General features: G+C 44.0%; 1 protein-coding gene across 2 annotated transcripts in view; it reads left to right on the forward strand.

The window, feature by feature from the left end:
• The first annotated feature begins 456 nt into the window (after positions 1-456).
• The window catches only part of CTNNAL1 (catenin alpha like 1), a 51,258-nt gene continuing 35,092 nt past the window's right edge, over positions 457-16,622 (forward strand). For both annotated transcript variants that reach the window (XM_080939943.1, XM_080939944.1), the window contains exons 1-2: positions 457-631; positions 14,836-15,025. In XM_080939943.1, the coding sequence (XP_080796069.1) occupies positions 494-631; positions 14,836-15,025 (328 nt within the window). In that variant the 5' untranslated portion in view covers positions 457-493. The remainder of the gene's footprint in view (positions 632-14,835; positions 15,026-16,622) is intronic.

Raw genomic sequence — 16,622 nt, forward strand, 5'->3', positions numbered from 1 at the left:
CTCAGAGCAGAGGTTCAACCCCATCAAAACATGATTCACGGGAATCAGAATTGATTTTTTTGAAGCAAATGGATTTGGTAGGAAGCTTTGTAAGGTCTTAGGTGTCTTGATTCTCCTGCTCTAGATAAAATTATGCTTTGGAACACATCCTTGAGGAAAGAGGCACAGGGGCGGCCAGGGGGCGGAGCTGTGGGGGTGGGGCAATGGCAACGGGTGGGTGGGGCCGCCCAGGTATTAGGGCGGGGCCTAGAGGGGCATGGCTAGGCTGGCGGGGCAAAACTAGCAAGAGTGGGGTGGCCTTGAAGGCGGGGCCGGGGCGGTGGTGCGGGCCTGGGGGCGGGGTTGTCGGGCCCAGGGTCGTTTGGAGGCGGAGCCGAAGTGGTGGCACAAGGGTAGGGGTGGGGCCTCGGTGCAGCGAGGCGGCGGGCAACCGGGAGGCTGGTTGGCGGGCGGGCAGAGGTGTAATTGTGCGCTGTACTGTCGGTGGCGGGCCATGGCCGCGTCTCCAGTCCCCGGCGGTGGCGGTGCGGGAGCTGTCCACTCCTCCAACGCGTCTGGCCTCGCGTTCGACTCGGGACTGGAGATCAGAACGCGCTCGGTGGAGCAGACTCTTCTGCCCCTGGTTTCTCAGGTACCGCGGTCTCTGGTCCCCGTACGCGCTGCCCGCGATGGCGGCGGGCGCTCTTTTCCCGGTCCGGCGTGGCGGGGCGGGAGGCGGCGCTGTCCCGCATTCCGCGAGCACCGCGGCGGTACGGCCGGACTCGCGTGGGGGCCCAGAGCCGGGCGGCTACTCCTGGGCTCGCGTTGAGGCACTGGAGCCCAGCAGGTGCGTTGTTCGGCCTAGGCAGCCGGACCCGCCTGTGGCTGAGTGAGGCCCTGCGGCGGGTCAGTAGGACCCCTGGGGGGTCTCGTGGCTCCCAGGGCCGAGCTGGCTGCCGCTGCGCACTCGGCCGCCACCGTCGCTGTCCGCATCCCAGGCCAGACCCAGACGCTGGGTGCAGACTAAGGCATTCCAGTTTGCCTCCTACTCCAGCGTGTTCTCCAAGGCCTTTGTCCTGTTCCCTTGGTCTTGTGTGGGCTCGCCCAACTCCCACCCACTCCAGCCACCTGTCCTGTCTCTCCCTGTCATTTGTCTGCCCACCACCTTTGGTAGAATTCTGCAGAGTGACAGGAAGGGGTACTTGTGACTTAATTCTGTTTAATGCACGTCTTTTGCCAGGTCTCAGTTGGCCTTAGTGCATTATTGTATTCGTGGGTTATAAAAGAAGTCTAGAATAAGCTAACTGGTGTGCTTAATTAAAAAAAAAAAAGTTTTGTTTCTCTGAGCTGAGGTATACATAACCCGAGGGCTAGAATTCCTCACCTACAGCTATGGTATTGTGCCAAACTCCAAGAGAGGAATTTTTGTCTTTGGCTGTGCGTTGGCGATGTGTGACTCACACTAAACTTTGTAACACCTTGGTGACTCATGCCAGGATTACCAAGATTTTAGAGATAGAAAGAATCTTAATTTATTTTATCCGACTCTAAATTAAAAGTTGATTTCTTACAACAACCTCAACTCCTGTTCACCAATGCCTTACATAAACACGTTTAATGAAGGGGAGGTGGGGGCTGGAGAGATGGCTCAGTGGTTAGGAGCACTGCCTGCTCTTCCAGGGGTCCTGAGTTCAAATCCCAGCAATCACATGATGGCTCACAACCATCTGCAATGAGATCTGATGTCCTCTTCTGGTGTGTTTGAAGATCTTAAAAAAAAAAAAAGAGGGGAGGTTGTCACTATCCCACAGACTATTAAATACTGCCCAGTCCCAAGAATATTTGAAAATTGTAGTTATATATGCTCCCTAAATTCTTCTAATGCTAACTAAGTAAATATCCCCATTTTTTTCCTGTATCCTGTGATTAGTGGAGCAATGGTGACTATACCTGGCACTCGGCGGCTTTCCCGCTTCCTGAGTAATGGATGCTTGGATGGAAAGAGTTCTGCCATTTCCTTTCTGGTGCTTACACCTCCTTCTGCCCCAGAGACCTCCCAGAACCCCCCATCACCAGAACAGCCACACCCCATAAGCAGTGAGGGATGGAGAGAGATGGGAGTGATAGACTTGAAGCTGATCGTGCCTTACCCATCTATTTAGTTCTACAAGTAGGCTGTGTTCCAAGCACTTTGCCAGTGTTAACTCATTTAATTTTTGTCCACCCCTGAGGTGAGGTGTGTGGATATTCTCAGAAGACAGATGACGAAATGGACCATTAGTTAGATCAGTTCATCTGTTGTTAGGAATTTCAATTCTTAAAATGACAAACTTAGACCTGATTCCAGGTAGCTTGGCTCCAGTAGTCTGCATTTTAGCTTCTCCCCTGTCCCCTCTGCAGAATAGAGGAGGTGTTGAGGTCATCCGTAGAGAAGTTACAAAGAAAAAGTTCCAGTGTAGAAAAACTAGCCAGAGAGCTACAATCTGGAAAAGCGGTAACTTTGTATAGTATCATTGCTAAAACATCACCAGTGCTATAATGGGGCTGTAGTTTTTATTCTAGAGCAAAAGAGTAGAAGAGGAAAGGTGTAATTTGCTGCTAAAAATTAGCTAGAGGGGGAAAACGCCCCTCCCCGTTTGGTGTGAAGCCTTTTTCAGCATCACGGTTGAGGTTCTGTGCCCCGCAGCTGAATCTGTGCCACAGTTCCACAGCTGATATGCTTAATGGCAGGCCGTCCTCAAGACGAAAAGTTAAGTTCCCCACAGTATCAAGAGATGCATAAAGCATGGTTAGGGTGCTTGACTGGCAAGCCAGAGAAGTACATAAAGATAATTTAGAATGATTTCAGTCTCACTGAGTTTAAGATATTAAAACTGGAGTGAGCGGGAACATAGTTGCAGTGCTGGCCTTTTTTACATGAAGCCCTTGGTCGATTCCTGGAAACACATAAACTATGGTGTTTATTTAGGGTTGGGGTTAGGGTTAGGGTTAGGCACTAAGGAAGTGGAGTCAGAATCAGGAGTTTGGGGCCAGTCTGACTTGCATGGATCCTTCTCTTTCTCTGTCTCTCTGTCTGTCTCTCTCTATCTCTGTCCTCCCCCTCTTCCTCCTCTTCTCACCCTCCTTCTCTCTCCTCCTCTCCCCCTCTGTGTTTAGGAGTGGGTGTGGGGACAGTCCTCTAGAACACTCACTTTGTCTTCTAAGGATACAGCACTAATTTCCACATCTCCCTAAGAATATTTATGTACTTTAAGCAGGAATGGTTGCTGCTCTTTAAAGGGCATTTGTTTTAGTTGGTAGGTAGAGTGTGTATAGAATAGCGAGCGCATATAAAGTATCAAATGAGCTTATCAATAATAAATGCTCCTGGAGCTCAGACTTTGAGTGGGGAAGGACACTGTGAGGGAGACCAGGCTTGAGGTAAACAAGTAAGATTAGTATCACACGCTGTGAGGTAGATAACTGTTATTCTTGTGTTAATCGTCCCTCTGAAAGTCTTGACTTTTAGGTCTTTCTAGAAAAAAACAGGTCTTGTCAGAATCAGAACAACCTGTAGAGTTTTCTCTCTTCACAGATTAGAAACGAAATACTTTCACAGCAGTAGATACAGAAAGAACCTTCATTTTCCTTCAGATTCTAATTATAACAAATAATTGAAAACTACTAGTAAGAAATGCTTTTCTTGAGTGGTTGTAACACAGCCCAGAATTGCTCATCTCAATGTGAATGGTAGGTAAACTTAAGAATGTCTGTATTGTATTTGAAGACTTTGCCACGAATCTAAAGTCAAACCTAGGTATTTTTAATTTGGTATGCTTAAGAATAATTAATGTAAAATCTTTTTTATGTGATATTGTAATCTCAGTTCAGATTTAATTCCAAGTATAAAACCCAAATGGTTTTTATATGTAGTAAACTGAACTGTAATGGTAACTTGTGTGTGATTCTGAATATACAAATAAAATGTTTTTATTCCTCAAAAAGAAACAAAGAAAAGAAATGCTCTCCTTGCTTGGGATGCAGATCAGTGAGGAGAGTGCTTGTCTAACATGCAGGAGGTCCTGGGTCCAGTCCTCAGCATTGGGGCTGGGGCCGGTGATGCTGAGGGGCCTGCGGAATGACTGAATGGAAAGGTGCTTGCTGGGCAAGCATGAGGACCTGCTTTTGGATCCCAAGCAACTGGGTAAAAGCTGGCATGGGGTAGAGTTAGATGGATCTGAGAGCTGGTTCTTGAGAGATTCTCTTAAAAAAACAAGGTGGAACTGGGCACAGAGGTGGTGGCAGGGTGGGAGGGGGGAACAGGGGGCAGGGATCTCTGTGAGTTCAAAGCCAGCCTGGTCTACAGAGTGAGTTCCAGGACAGCCAGGGCTACACAGAGAAACCCTGTTTCAAATAACAACAGCAGCAACAACAACAAAGCCAAAAAAAAAAAAAAAAAAAAAAAAAAAAAAAATCAAAAAACAAAATTGTGGAAGACATCTGATTCTGACCTCTGGCCTCTCCATATACATACATAGGCACCAATACTTGCATAGATACATGTATATACATAATACACACACACACACACACACACACACACACACACACACACACACACTAAAAACATTGCCAGAACAACCTATGTTAGCTGATAAGGGTGTCTACTGGAAACATTATAGCAACAGTAAACTTTAAAGATCCATTTATTTTTAAAAGGCAGAGACAAGAACTGGTACCTGCTATCACAGACCTATTCAAACTATGCTGGAAATTCTAGACCTTCTATAAGAGAAGAAGAAACAAAAGGTACAGAGATACTAAAAGAAAAATCAGGAGCCCCATTGCGTTAGAATTATCAACATGAAAATAGCACATTCATAGAATGCATATTCTCTGAATTGTCAGTTGCATTTATCTACATTAAAATTTATTTACATAAAAAGTCATTAAAATAACAAGTAAGACAATAAAATGTGAGGTTACTAGAAAGATTTTCATGTATGTATAGCAAAGAAAGATATCAGACTATGGAGAAAAATTTAATGAAAGCCAAAGTAGATTTGGGTGACTGACAGAAAAGTACTATGTTCATGCCTAGACCAATAGAAAACTCAAGACACGGCTTTTCCTAACGATTTGTGAATTTAATGCAATTCCAATGAAAATTTAACATTTGGGATAATATTTGGCTAAAGTAAGTTTAAAAATTTGTATGAAAGACCAAAGAACTAAGAACAGCCATAAATAAAGCAAGATGTGTGAGCTTACTTTACCAGAGTCCAGATGTGATGGTGTGTGCTTTTAGAACCAGAATTTGGGAGTTGGAGGCAGGCAGATCACTGAGACTCGGAGGCCAGCCTGGTCTACATAGCAGGATCCATGCCACAGGGCTATAATCCCAGCACACGAGATGAGGCAGGAGAATGATTAAGTAACAGGCCATTCTGAGTGACATAATGGGACCCTGTCTAAGAAAAAAGTGATATGGGCTGGAGACATGGCTCAGTGGTTAAGAGCACCAACTGCTCTTCCAGAGGTCCTGAGTTCAAATCCCAACAACCACATGGTGGCTCACAACCATCTGTAATGGGATCTGATGCCCTCTTTTGGTGTGTCTGAAGACAGCTACAGTGTAGCAATATACATAAAATAAATAAGTCTTTTAAAAAAAAAAGGAAAAAGGTTGATACTATGAATGTTCTAGCAATTCAACCCGTCTATACCTGCAGAGAAACCCTGTATATATTTGAGACATAGAATCTGAGTATTAATAGCATTTTTACTAGTGAAGATCCCAAATGAAAACCTACCCAGATCTTTTAACAGGATGTTTAAATAAATTGTGGAGTGTTTGGCCCCTGAGAGTCTGTGTATGAATAAAATGACTGAGTCACAGCTGTGAATCTAGCCCGTTGCTTGCCTTTGCTACCTTGTGGGTTCCTTTTTTTTCTCACTCTTTATTTCCTGGGTTTCACTCCCTATCAATAGACAGGAGAGAAAGAAGGATGTGGGGGGCGGGGAGATCTGAAGATCTGAATCTCATATCTTTCTCCTTTGAGCATGACTACTAACAAACTATAATCAACTCCCCATGAACAGCCACCAACCCTGCCTCTCAAGGTCCTAGGATTTATACACCCTCAGAAAAGTCCCCAGAATTCCAAATGGCCCACAACCACAGAAACTATCTACAGCTGGCAGAACTGTGCCCCTGTTAGAGCACAAGACAAATCATAGCTGCTTTGGACAGTCCTAAGCAGTCCCATATTCCCATAGCTGGGGTTAATACGAGAACATATGCTTATAACATTTCTGGGGTTTTTGTTAGTTTGTTTTTAATAAGTACACTGTAACTGTCTTCAGGCACTTGAATAAGACTTTGGATTCCATTACAGATGGTTGTGAGCCACCATGTGGTTGCTGGGAATTGAACTGAGAACCTCTGGAAGAGCAGGTAGTCAGTTAGTGCTCTTAACTGCTGAGACATCTCTCCAGCCTATTTCTGTTTTTTTTTTTTTTTCTTTTGGTTTGTTTGTTTGTTTGTTTGTTTTAAAGAAACCAGAATTCTCGCTACACTGTCCCTCTTCGTGTTTGTTGTAGATCAAACCCAAGGTCGTATGAGAACTAGGCAAGCACTATGCCACTGAGTTAGAGCCCCAACTTTCTAACACCAGATAGCATCATAGCCTAGGCAGGACTCAAGTTCACAACCCTCCACCTCCCACAGCTGGGAGTATACATGGGTACCTCCAAAATGGGGCCTGATAGTCTGTCTTTTTAAAATCTAAACTTGTTTTAAAAAGCTCCAGGCTGAGAACCATGCACCCACCCTTTAAATACTCATTCCCCCCCCCCCCCCAAGGCTTTCCTATAGATAGTTTTTATCCAAGGGAGGGAAGGAGGATTCCTCCACCCTGGTATGGAATGTCATTGTGCCCTTGGGCTTTTCCTGTGTGTGATTTCCTCAGCTCGAACCCTTTTCGTGTCTAAGATAACCTCACTTCATTCTTCCCATCTATCTCTTTGCTTGGGGAGCTTTTTGGAATCTTTGCGTCGCTAGGGATTGTGGGAGAAGGTAGTCAACAAGTGGCCATCTCTTCTTGCTGATTGGTGCACTGGACCTAAGCGTGCCTTTGACCCCAAAGATAAGGGACCGCTCAAATGATGAGTGTGCCTGTCCCCGCCGCCTCGAATGGTGTTTCAAGTCCCTGTTCTGTACAGCAAATTAGCTCCACGTTCTTAATCCTGAGAATTTACCGATGAGTTAGATCCAGGCAGGAACATCTCCGTCTCAGACTGGCTTTTAGATTATCCTTTAGGTCCTAGAGAGTCGGACTCCGTGTTTTCTTTCCTCCCAGCTTCCTGTTTTACTTGCTTTCTTGCCTCTTCACAAAGTAGTTCAAGCCCAGTCAGTGAAGTATTAATGTCAGTTCTAGAAATTCAGAATATCCCCAAACACGAGAAAACAGGAAGTGTGTAACTGACACTATCCTAAGCACACTGATTAACTCTCACTTATTTCCCGTGATAGCCCGAGCTATCCTTCCTGCAGATGTGACAGAGCTGTTACAGAGAGACTGATCGCCAGCTACATCTTCACCAGGGCTTCACTCAGGCTGAGTGGTGGGAGTCATGGCCTCCGTTTCCCCCTCCATCCTTAGTGTAACCGAGGAGATAAGAGAGCTATGGTGATTAAGGGTATGGGCCGCTCTTTCCTCTGTGACCCTGGGCATATTCTTAACCTCTGCCAACTTCAGGCTTTTTTACCTGTTTAAGTCTTCATAGTAATAGGCAGATACCCAATAGAAGTTAGGGATGTAAGCATTTAATGAATTTATATGTGTAAAAAATACATACCAGTACTCACCATGATAAATCTTAGTCTTGTTTTTTATATAAGGAAATTAAAACAAAATCTCAATTTCATAAAAGTTAAGTACATACAAAACAAGACTGGAATAATTAAATGAAAATGTCCACGGGATGATAGGACGCTTTGAGTTATTTATTCTTTGAGGTTTTCTGTATTTACCATCCGTTTTGTTTTGGGAATAATCAACATGTGCACTTTCTCTTGATTTTTACTATTTTTAAATGTGTGTGGGTGGGTGTGTCTGCTTGTAGGTATGCACATGTAAGAGGAAGTGCCCAGGAGGCTGGAGGTCCTGGGATCCTTTGGAGCCAAGAGCTACAGATGGTCCTGAATTTCTTGACATAGGTTCTGGGAACTGAACTCAGTTCCCCAGGAAAAGCAGCAAGTGCTTTCAGCCACCCAGCCCTGGGGCTGTCTTTCTAAAAGCTTGAAAATGTTGGGACATAAGTAGATCTTTGAATAAGGAATTTTATAAATTGAATTAACTCTTAAATATCAATTGTCAATGACTGTATCTGGAATGAGCATTTTCCAGAAGGCTTCCAGTAAGAGGAAGACAGCCACACCTAATTGTGCCCCAGAGAGGATGCTTAGAGTGAAAGCAAAATCCTTGCTTGGGAACTGAACAATAGTTAGCACTTTATGCTAATTGTAGGAGCTGTTTTTTTTTTCTTTTTAATATAACTGGAAAATGTAAGTGTTACACAAATACAGAATTTAATGAGCACAGTGTCGTAGTGTCTGGGTTGCTGTTATAACAATACTGAACTGAGCTAGAACCCAGCGTGTGGAATGTCTTGTTCAAAACTCAGACCCACAGATGAACAATAAACCGCAGACTCCTTAAACAGCAAGCGTTTATTTGGCACAGTCTGGGAACCGGGTGGTCTGACACCAGAGTGTTACGTGTTTGTGATACCACCTGCTTCCTAGACTAGACTGATGTCTTCTCCTTGTCCTGCTGATACAAGGATCAGGGGCCCCTTGCTGTCTCTTCTCCGGGTATTAGATCCTATTCATGGAAGCTCTGAGTTCACGGCCAAATCACGTTCTAATAATTGGGTGTTAGGGTGTCACCGTATGAATGGGGTGGGGCATAGCCAGCCCCATTCTTTTCACTCTGTAATCTATTATGTGAGAGCTTGAAATGGTGGTCAGGGTCTCTGTCTACATCTGGTACTTCAGGTTCCCTTGTGTCTGCCATGTCTGAGGGACGACAGTGACAGTGAGAAGGGTGGATTTCATGTCTGTGCCTGCTTCTTTTAGACAGCCTCACAGTCCTGTCTCAGGCGTCCACTACCACACTGGGGTCCTTCATGTCTGTCATCCTGCTTTGGACACCATAGCACAACCATTCTCACGGAACACTCTGGTGATCACACCTCTGTGGATGTGACGAGCTAACGGCTCCTCGGTACCATTTGTGCTAAAGAAAAGGTTCCGTTCCTTGGAAACCAAGAAATGACCAAGAATGTTCGAACATCTTCCTGGACTGGGGTGTGGGGTGGGGGGAGCTTTGCTTATTCATTTTTAAAATGTATTAAAGCTTTATTATACAGAACTTGCAGCCAGGTGCCAGGACATATACCTTTCATTCTAATGTTTGGAAGACCGAGGCAGGTTGATTTCTGAGGCCACTCAGGGCCACACAGAGAGACAGAGGAAAACCAAACCAAACCAAAATTAACCAACTTAAAAATAGAACCCGTAAAAAAGAAAATCACAAAGCAAAATCAATCATACTTAACTTTATACATCTCAGTGAGCTTCTGTACAGTGAGAGCAGTCATTCCAAAGCTGTAGAGTCACGCTGGATTTTATAAATCTGCTCTCAATACATTTTATGTACTTATCTACCACCAAAAATAAATAAATAAATAAATAAATAATCAATAAAAAATAGCCTTTTATTCTCTTCGGTGACTGGGAATTCACTTCAAAACTCACATGTGACATTATGTTTACTTCTACATAACAAAGTGCCTCAAAACTTAATGGATTAAAATAAGTCAGTTCCTTAGAACCTGGGGTTTGAGAACTGCGAGTTACTTCTCTGTGCTGTCTGGAAACCCGAGAATCTTTGTAGCTTTGGCAAGTAGCCTTAGTTCTTCATCATGGGAGCTTTCCTGTGGTTCTAGTCAACTGCTTTCCCCTAGAGTGAAGGGATCAAAGATGGAGAATGGAAACCCAGGGAGACCATGCCTTTCCCTCTAGAACAATGCAGTCTCCTCTGCGTTACTCTGTGTGCTGAGATAGAAGTTATCCCCTTGCTTCCATCTGTGGAGTGCTGGAATTACAGGCATGTTTGTCATAGCCCTGGTGTGTGGTGCTGGGAATCGAACCCCGGGGCCTAGTGCATGTTAGGCCAGCACACCACCTCCCGATGTACATCCCTGTTTATTCTGCTAGAAGTGACTAAGGAGAGGGGGTTGGAGGCTTTGCCTCTGGTAGGAAGCAATAGCAAAGAACTTGTATTCTCTAACCTCTGTGGTCAATTGTTTCCTTTCTTCCATCCATAGACAACCTCTCCTGAAAGCATCAGCTTGAATCGCAAGGCTGGCCTGGAAATTTGGCTTTTTATAGATAACCATTTCCCAAGTGCAACTTTTTCTAGCTGTAGGAAAAATATGACGTGCAGGGTGTTTTGTAGGCTTATACTAAAAAACAAGGAAAGAAAAAACTACCGGCTGCTAGTTTCCTAAAATGTACCTGGATCCAGGTTGGCAGTTCCTTAATTAAAGCTCAAGTCCCCAGAATTGTCTTCACGTCTTGGCACTAGTTTCTCAGTTGGTTGTCCTTTCCTATGAAAGGCAGCCCTTGTTTGTAGCTAGTTTCTCAGCCTGTGGAAGCTTGGCAGTAGGAAATCCTTCAGTTCATATTGATCCTCCCCCTCCCTTATTTTTTTAATGTTTCTGCCATGTGATTAATTTTGTTAGTTGTTCTTTGAGTCACGCTGCACTCTGTGCATTGCACAAAGCCATCCCCACGATCTTGCAGAGGTCACCTCCTCTCTGCCTCTGACTCCTGGGACATCTGGAGTACAAATGTCTAAGCTCCGAAGGTCAATTGCAAGACTTTGCAGTCGGTCCCTTAGCGTTGGTCTTTAGATTTGGCTTTCTTGACAGTGCCTTAGATTTGACTTTTGCCTGAAAGCCATTTGTGATTTTATCACAGTGTGTCATCTGGCTAAGAACTTTCAAAAGCAGCAAGTTGTGGCTTGACTTTATTTAACAGTGTTTGATTTAACTTCTCTCTGCTCACTTACGTTTTACCGCCCCTTCAAACCACCTTAGCTAGACCATCTACCTCATGAAGAATAGTTTCTACTTTCCTTGTTATTAAGGGTGATCTTCTGTCACATAGAATAAAGATTCTTTCCTTCTAGTTTCTAGTGATTTTTTTTCACCTAACAAAACAAACAAACCAACAAACCAAGAAAGGAGAAAGGTGTGTGAGAGATTGAGTGTTGTGTGCTACAATGTGTGTGTGTGTGTGTATGTGTATGTGTGTCTGTGTGTGTGAGTGTATACATGTATTGCTACAGTGTGTGTGTGTGCCTGTGAGTGTGTGAATGTTTACATGCATTGCTACAGTGTGTGTGTGTGAATGTATACATGCATTGCTACAGTGTGTGTGTGTGTCTCTGTATGTGTGTGTGTGAATGTATACATGCGTTGCTACAGTGGAGGTCAAAGGATAAGCTTGAATATCTTTTTTTTACCTTTCATCTTTGAGACAGTCTCTGTTTGCCTTTGCTAGGCTAGCTGCTGACCCATGATCTCTGAGAGATTCTTGTCTCTACTTCCCACTTCCCATAGCAGTTTTGGCAATTTGGTTGTCCTTTTTACTGCATTCGCTTGGGTTCTGAAATTCAAATTCATGTTTTCACACACTTTACCTACTGAACTGCCTCCTTAATCCCTTCCCCACTTCTTTTTAAATAAGCTTCTGCCTACACTTTTGTTGTGGTCTGAATGTTGCTTTCATCTCACAATTCTTACATTGGAACTCACAATTCTTACATTGGAACTTAATCCCCTTGGTAATGTTAGTAATATGAGGCCTTTGGGAGGGGATTCAATGGTGAATGAGACTAAGCTTTAGGGTGGTGCCTAAGGAAACTTGTTTACTTCATCTACCAAGCGAAGATCCAGAAAGCACCCTCACCAGACACCAAGTCTCCCGGAGGCCCGAAGCTGCACTTTGTAGAATTGCTAGTGAGTTCCTATAGGACCAGCTAGAGGTATTCTGGCATTCCAAACTGAGTCAGTTTCCCCAAAGTTTCCTACATGTACAGAGAGAGAGAGAGAGAGAGAGAGAGAGAGAGAGAGAGAGAGAGAGAGAGAGAAACAGAGACAGAGAGACAGAGAGACAGAGAGAGAGAGAGAGAGAGAGAGAGAGAGAGAGAGAGAGAGAGAACATCACAGTATCCTACCATGAGGTCTGTTGTTATCTTCTCATGAGAAGTGAGTTTATACTTGGGAGAGAAACAAAGTTTCTTCTTCGCTGGAGAGGTCTGAAGGAATTTATGAATATGTTTCAAAATCACAGAGATTATTATAGTACATTCCTGCCTAAAAACCTTTCTGTGGCTCCCAGGAGTGCACAGAACACAGTGCCATTGAAGCAGACTCTCATTCTGTATCTCAGAATGGCCTGCAGCTTACAGTCCTCCTGCCTTCACCTCCCTGGGATTGCAGACATGCACTACCACACCCGCTCAAAGCATGCACTCTTTGCTGAGCTTCCCAGCCTTCCCAGCCCCTGCTGTCCATCAGGGGCTCCTGGCCATCCGTCACAGGCACTGGTTTGTGCCTGTCACCTTTGTCACTGCTTTTGTTACACTGGCGCGATGGCCTCACTCCAGTCCCTAACAGGACAGGCTTCTCCCCAAAGCCTCTCACCCCTCAGTCTCTGTTCTGAAATCCATTATCCCTGCAGTTGCTATTATCAGTTCTGTAGAAAAGAGCAGCCAGTCTCTGTATAATATATTGTTGTTATATTTTTCATAAAACATCCATTAAAATTATTCCCCTAGCACTGCGGCTCTTCATTTGAATGTAGCACAGACCCTTTCATCATTCCCTGATGTTTCTCATTTTTTGAGAGTTGTACTTCATCTATGAAATATATTTTGTGATTGAGTTGTTATTCTACTATACTGCAAACATTGGAGGTAGGATTGTATGTCTCAATCCCTCATGTGTCCTGTCTTAGTTTCCGTTCTATTGTTGTGAAGAGACACCGTGATCAAGGCAACTGTTATAGAAGTAAGCATTTAACTGGGGTTTGCTTACGGTTTTAGAGGGAAGCAGACAGACGGCTGAAGCAGTGTCTGAGAGCCTGCGAATCAGTAGCTTCCTGACCCACAGGCATCACGCAGAAAGAGACTGGGCCTTCCATGGACTTTTAAAACCTCACAGTTCACCCTTAGAGACCTTCCTCCTCCAATAAGGCCTCACCTCCTAGATCTTCCAAACAGTTCACCAACTGGGACTAAGCATGCAAATATATGAGCCTATGGGGACACATTTAGTCAGTCCACCACATCCTGAGGTCGTGGCATCTAACAGACACTAAACGTTTGTATTAAAATATTGTGTTGAAACGATACTGTAGATGAAAACAGTAGCAGGGCTTGGGAGAGAGCTCAGTGAATAAAGCACCTATACCACCAGCATGAGGACTGGGTTTGGACCCCAGCACCCAGTTAAAAACCAGATACAGTGGTACATATCTGGAATCCCAGCACTACAGAAGAGGAGGGAAACAGAAGGATCCTTGAATGTAGGGCATTCAGTACATTTCTCTGTGCCACTTAAGCTCATCCCCTGTGGTGCTGGCAACCCCAGGATTCAAACTGAGACATTTCCATTAGTCCTAAGCTCTTAATACCTTAACTTAGAAAATACTTGGTACAGAATGCTTTTCTCTTATATTCTGTTTTGGGTCTTTTTAAGATGTAAGTTTTATTTTATCCGTGTGGAATGTTGTTTTGCATGTATGTTATGCACCGTTTGTGTATCTGATACCCACAAAGACTAGAAGAGGGTTTTGGATCCCCGGGAATAGAGTTACAGATGGTTGTGAGCTGCCATGTGGGTGCTCGGAATTGAACCCAGGTTCTCTGGAAGAGCAGCCAGTGCGCCATCACTTTTTGAGTCATCCAGTGTTTTGTTTGGGTCTTTACTATCATTGCATAAAAAAATATTTCAAAATGAAACTCAGTATACATTTACTAGCTGGTATCTGTGTCTAACATTTTAAAACAAATATTTTGCAGGCATGTATTGTCCACGCGTTACTTTATTAAGACATTCAAAAGATTTTCATTTGTTTTAATGATCTATACATGTCACTCTTTATATTTATTTTGCTTCAGGGCTTAAAGCCAAATGATAAAACTCTTGGTATATTATGTATTTTGGGGCTGCTGATACACAAAACCAGCTTGAAACAGTAGATTGCACTGGCCATTCTAAAGCTGTTAGTGAATTCAGTAAACTTGTGCGACTCAAGTACTATCTTACAGTGCTGGAGATCCAACAAAGGACTCCCGTGTGCTAGGCCAGTGCTCTGCCACTAAGCTACACCCCCAGTGCACACGTACCGTTTTGTGTAACCCATTTACTTTGTGAGCAATGGAATGCTGTGAGAGGTCTCTTTACTTAGAGCAGCTTAGGTAGAACTGAGGAAAATGTGTGCTGTGAACCAGTGATTTGCCCTGCCAAGTTCTCAAGCCTTAAAGATTTGTTGGAAGGTCTGGGGAGTGGATGTGTCAGATTACTGCCCTCGAGTGAACTTGTAATCACAATTAATAGAAACACTGTCCTGTGAAATGATGTAAGATGTTCCATCGTCTGGCCCCTGGGCTGCAAGGTCCAAAGTAGTCTGATATTCTGGGTTTAATTTGGCCTTTGTGATATCTTTTTTTTTCTTTTGTAAGTATTGAGATAAAAGTTGCTTTTTTTTTTTTTTTTTTTTTTTTTGTAAATTTTCAGATTACCACACTTATTAACCATAAAGATAATACCAAAAAGTCTGATAAAACTCTGCAAGCGATTCAGCGCGTGGGACAAGCTGTGAACTTGGCAGTTGGAAGATTTGTTAAAGTAGGGGAGGCTATAGCCAACGAAAACTGGGATTTGAAAGAAGAAATTAGCATTGCCTGCATTGAAGCTAAACAAGCAGGTATGTATGTGTTTCTACCTTCTGTTTGTTTGCTTTATTGGTTTGTTTCAGGAGACAAAGTTCTAGCTGAGCTGCAACTTTCTTTGTAGGCCTAGCTGGCTTTGAATTCCTAGAGACCCACCTGCTTTGCCTCTGCCAAGCCATGCGAGTCCACACCCAGCTCCCGTTTCCTTCTTGAGGCAGGTCTCACTGCATGGCCCAGGCTGCTCTCAGAGAGAGTGGGGGTCCTCCTGCCTTAGTCTCCCAAGTGCTGACATTGTGGGTGAACGTCACTGCTCCCAGCTGTGAATATTTATTTTAAAGACTATCCCGATGCCATTCATTGTTCTGGATATTATAGCAAATATTTTTTTATTATTTATTTAATCTGAAGCAGTCTCACTGTGTAAACTAGGGTGGCCTTTAACTTGGAGTGAGCCCCTTGTCTCTGGATTTCAAATGCTAGGACCACAGCTCTGTTCCACTACATCCAGAAAAACTTAGGAATTTGTTTTCTAGAGATGGGGATTGGACCCAGGGCTGTTTTTATGCTAAGCACCACCAAGCTACATCCCTGGCAAAACACTCTAGGTTAAGATATCCAGCCAGAAGGTAGGGGTGTGTGCCTTTAATCTCCCACACTCTGTGAGTTCTAGGCCAGCCTGCTCTACAGAGAGAGTTCCAGGACAGCTAGAACTAAAACAGAGAAATCCTGTCTTGAAATATAAAAAATAAAAACATTTAAAAAAAATCCTAGAATATTAATGACCTGGGTTGGCTTTTAGGAACGGTGGGCTCCTTCTGACTCCAGTCCTAAGCCTGAAACATAGGATTCATTCACTGGTTAGAATGGTGAAATGCTATGCTGACTGAGATGAGAGGTCGAGAGAGGGTTAGGGATGAAAGCAGGGAGCTTGCATGTGAAACACTTACATACAAACAGCTAAATGCAGACAATGCTATGGGCTTACCGAGAACAGGAAGAACGGACAGCCTACTTGCTGATGTGGCTGAACAGACAGAACAAGGCTGCTCACTGCAGGTGACGGAGGACTCTGGCTCCATTCTTGGGCTTCTAGCCATCTGCCGGTTCAGGGAACAGCTTTATGTGGGACGCAGAGGAGATGACCTCACCTTATGTGTAGTTTATATATTTTTTTCCATTATAAAAAAGGACTTGAAGTGGGCCATAATAAAAGACATGTCAAGTGAATCTATTAAAATCAGAGAAGAAATATACCAGGATCTTTGGCAAAGATGAATATTTAACTAAGCAGCAAATTTATCTTTGTACTTCCTGGAAAGCAAGACGAAAATGGGAGAAACAAAGGGTTATATAGTCCTCATTGTTTGCTGAGAGGAAACAAACCATTCCGTAAGAGGAGAGTCCTGTTTTCCTGGCAGCACCTTATTCTGTGGGCACTTCTACAGCATGCTACAGGGTACAGTGGGGTAATGCAGAGAGAACTGTTGTCCCTGACAACAGCCCTTGCTGAAGGGCGGGGTGGGATTTACAGGGAAAGAACAGCATGAGGGCCGACGGTCCCTTACCTTGTCACCCTGTGCTTAGTGTGCGTGCAGAGGGAGCAGGCATAAGCAGACAGCTCCAGCCAAGGAC

Source organism: Micromys minutus, assembly GCF_963924665.1.
Source record: "Micromys minutus genome assembly, chromosome: 28".
Classification (NCBI taxonomy): Eukaryota; Metazoa; Chordata; class Mammalia; order Rodentia; family Muridae; genus Micromys; species Micromys minutus.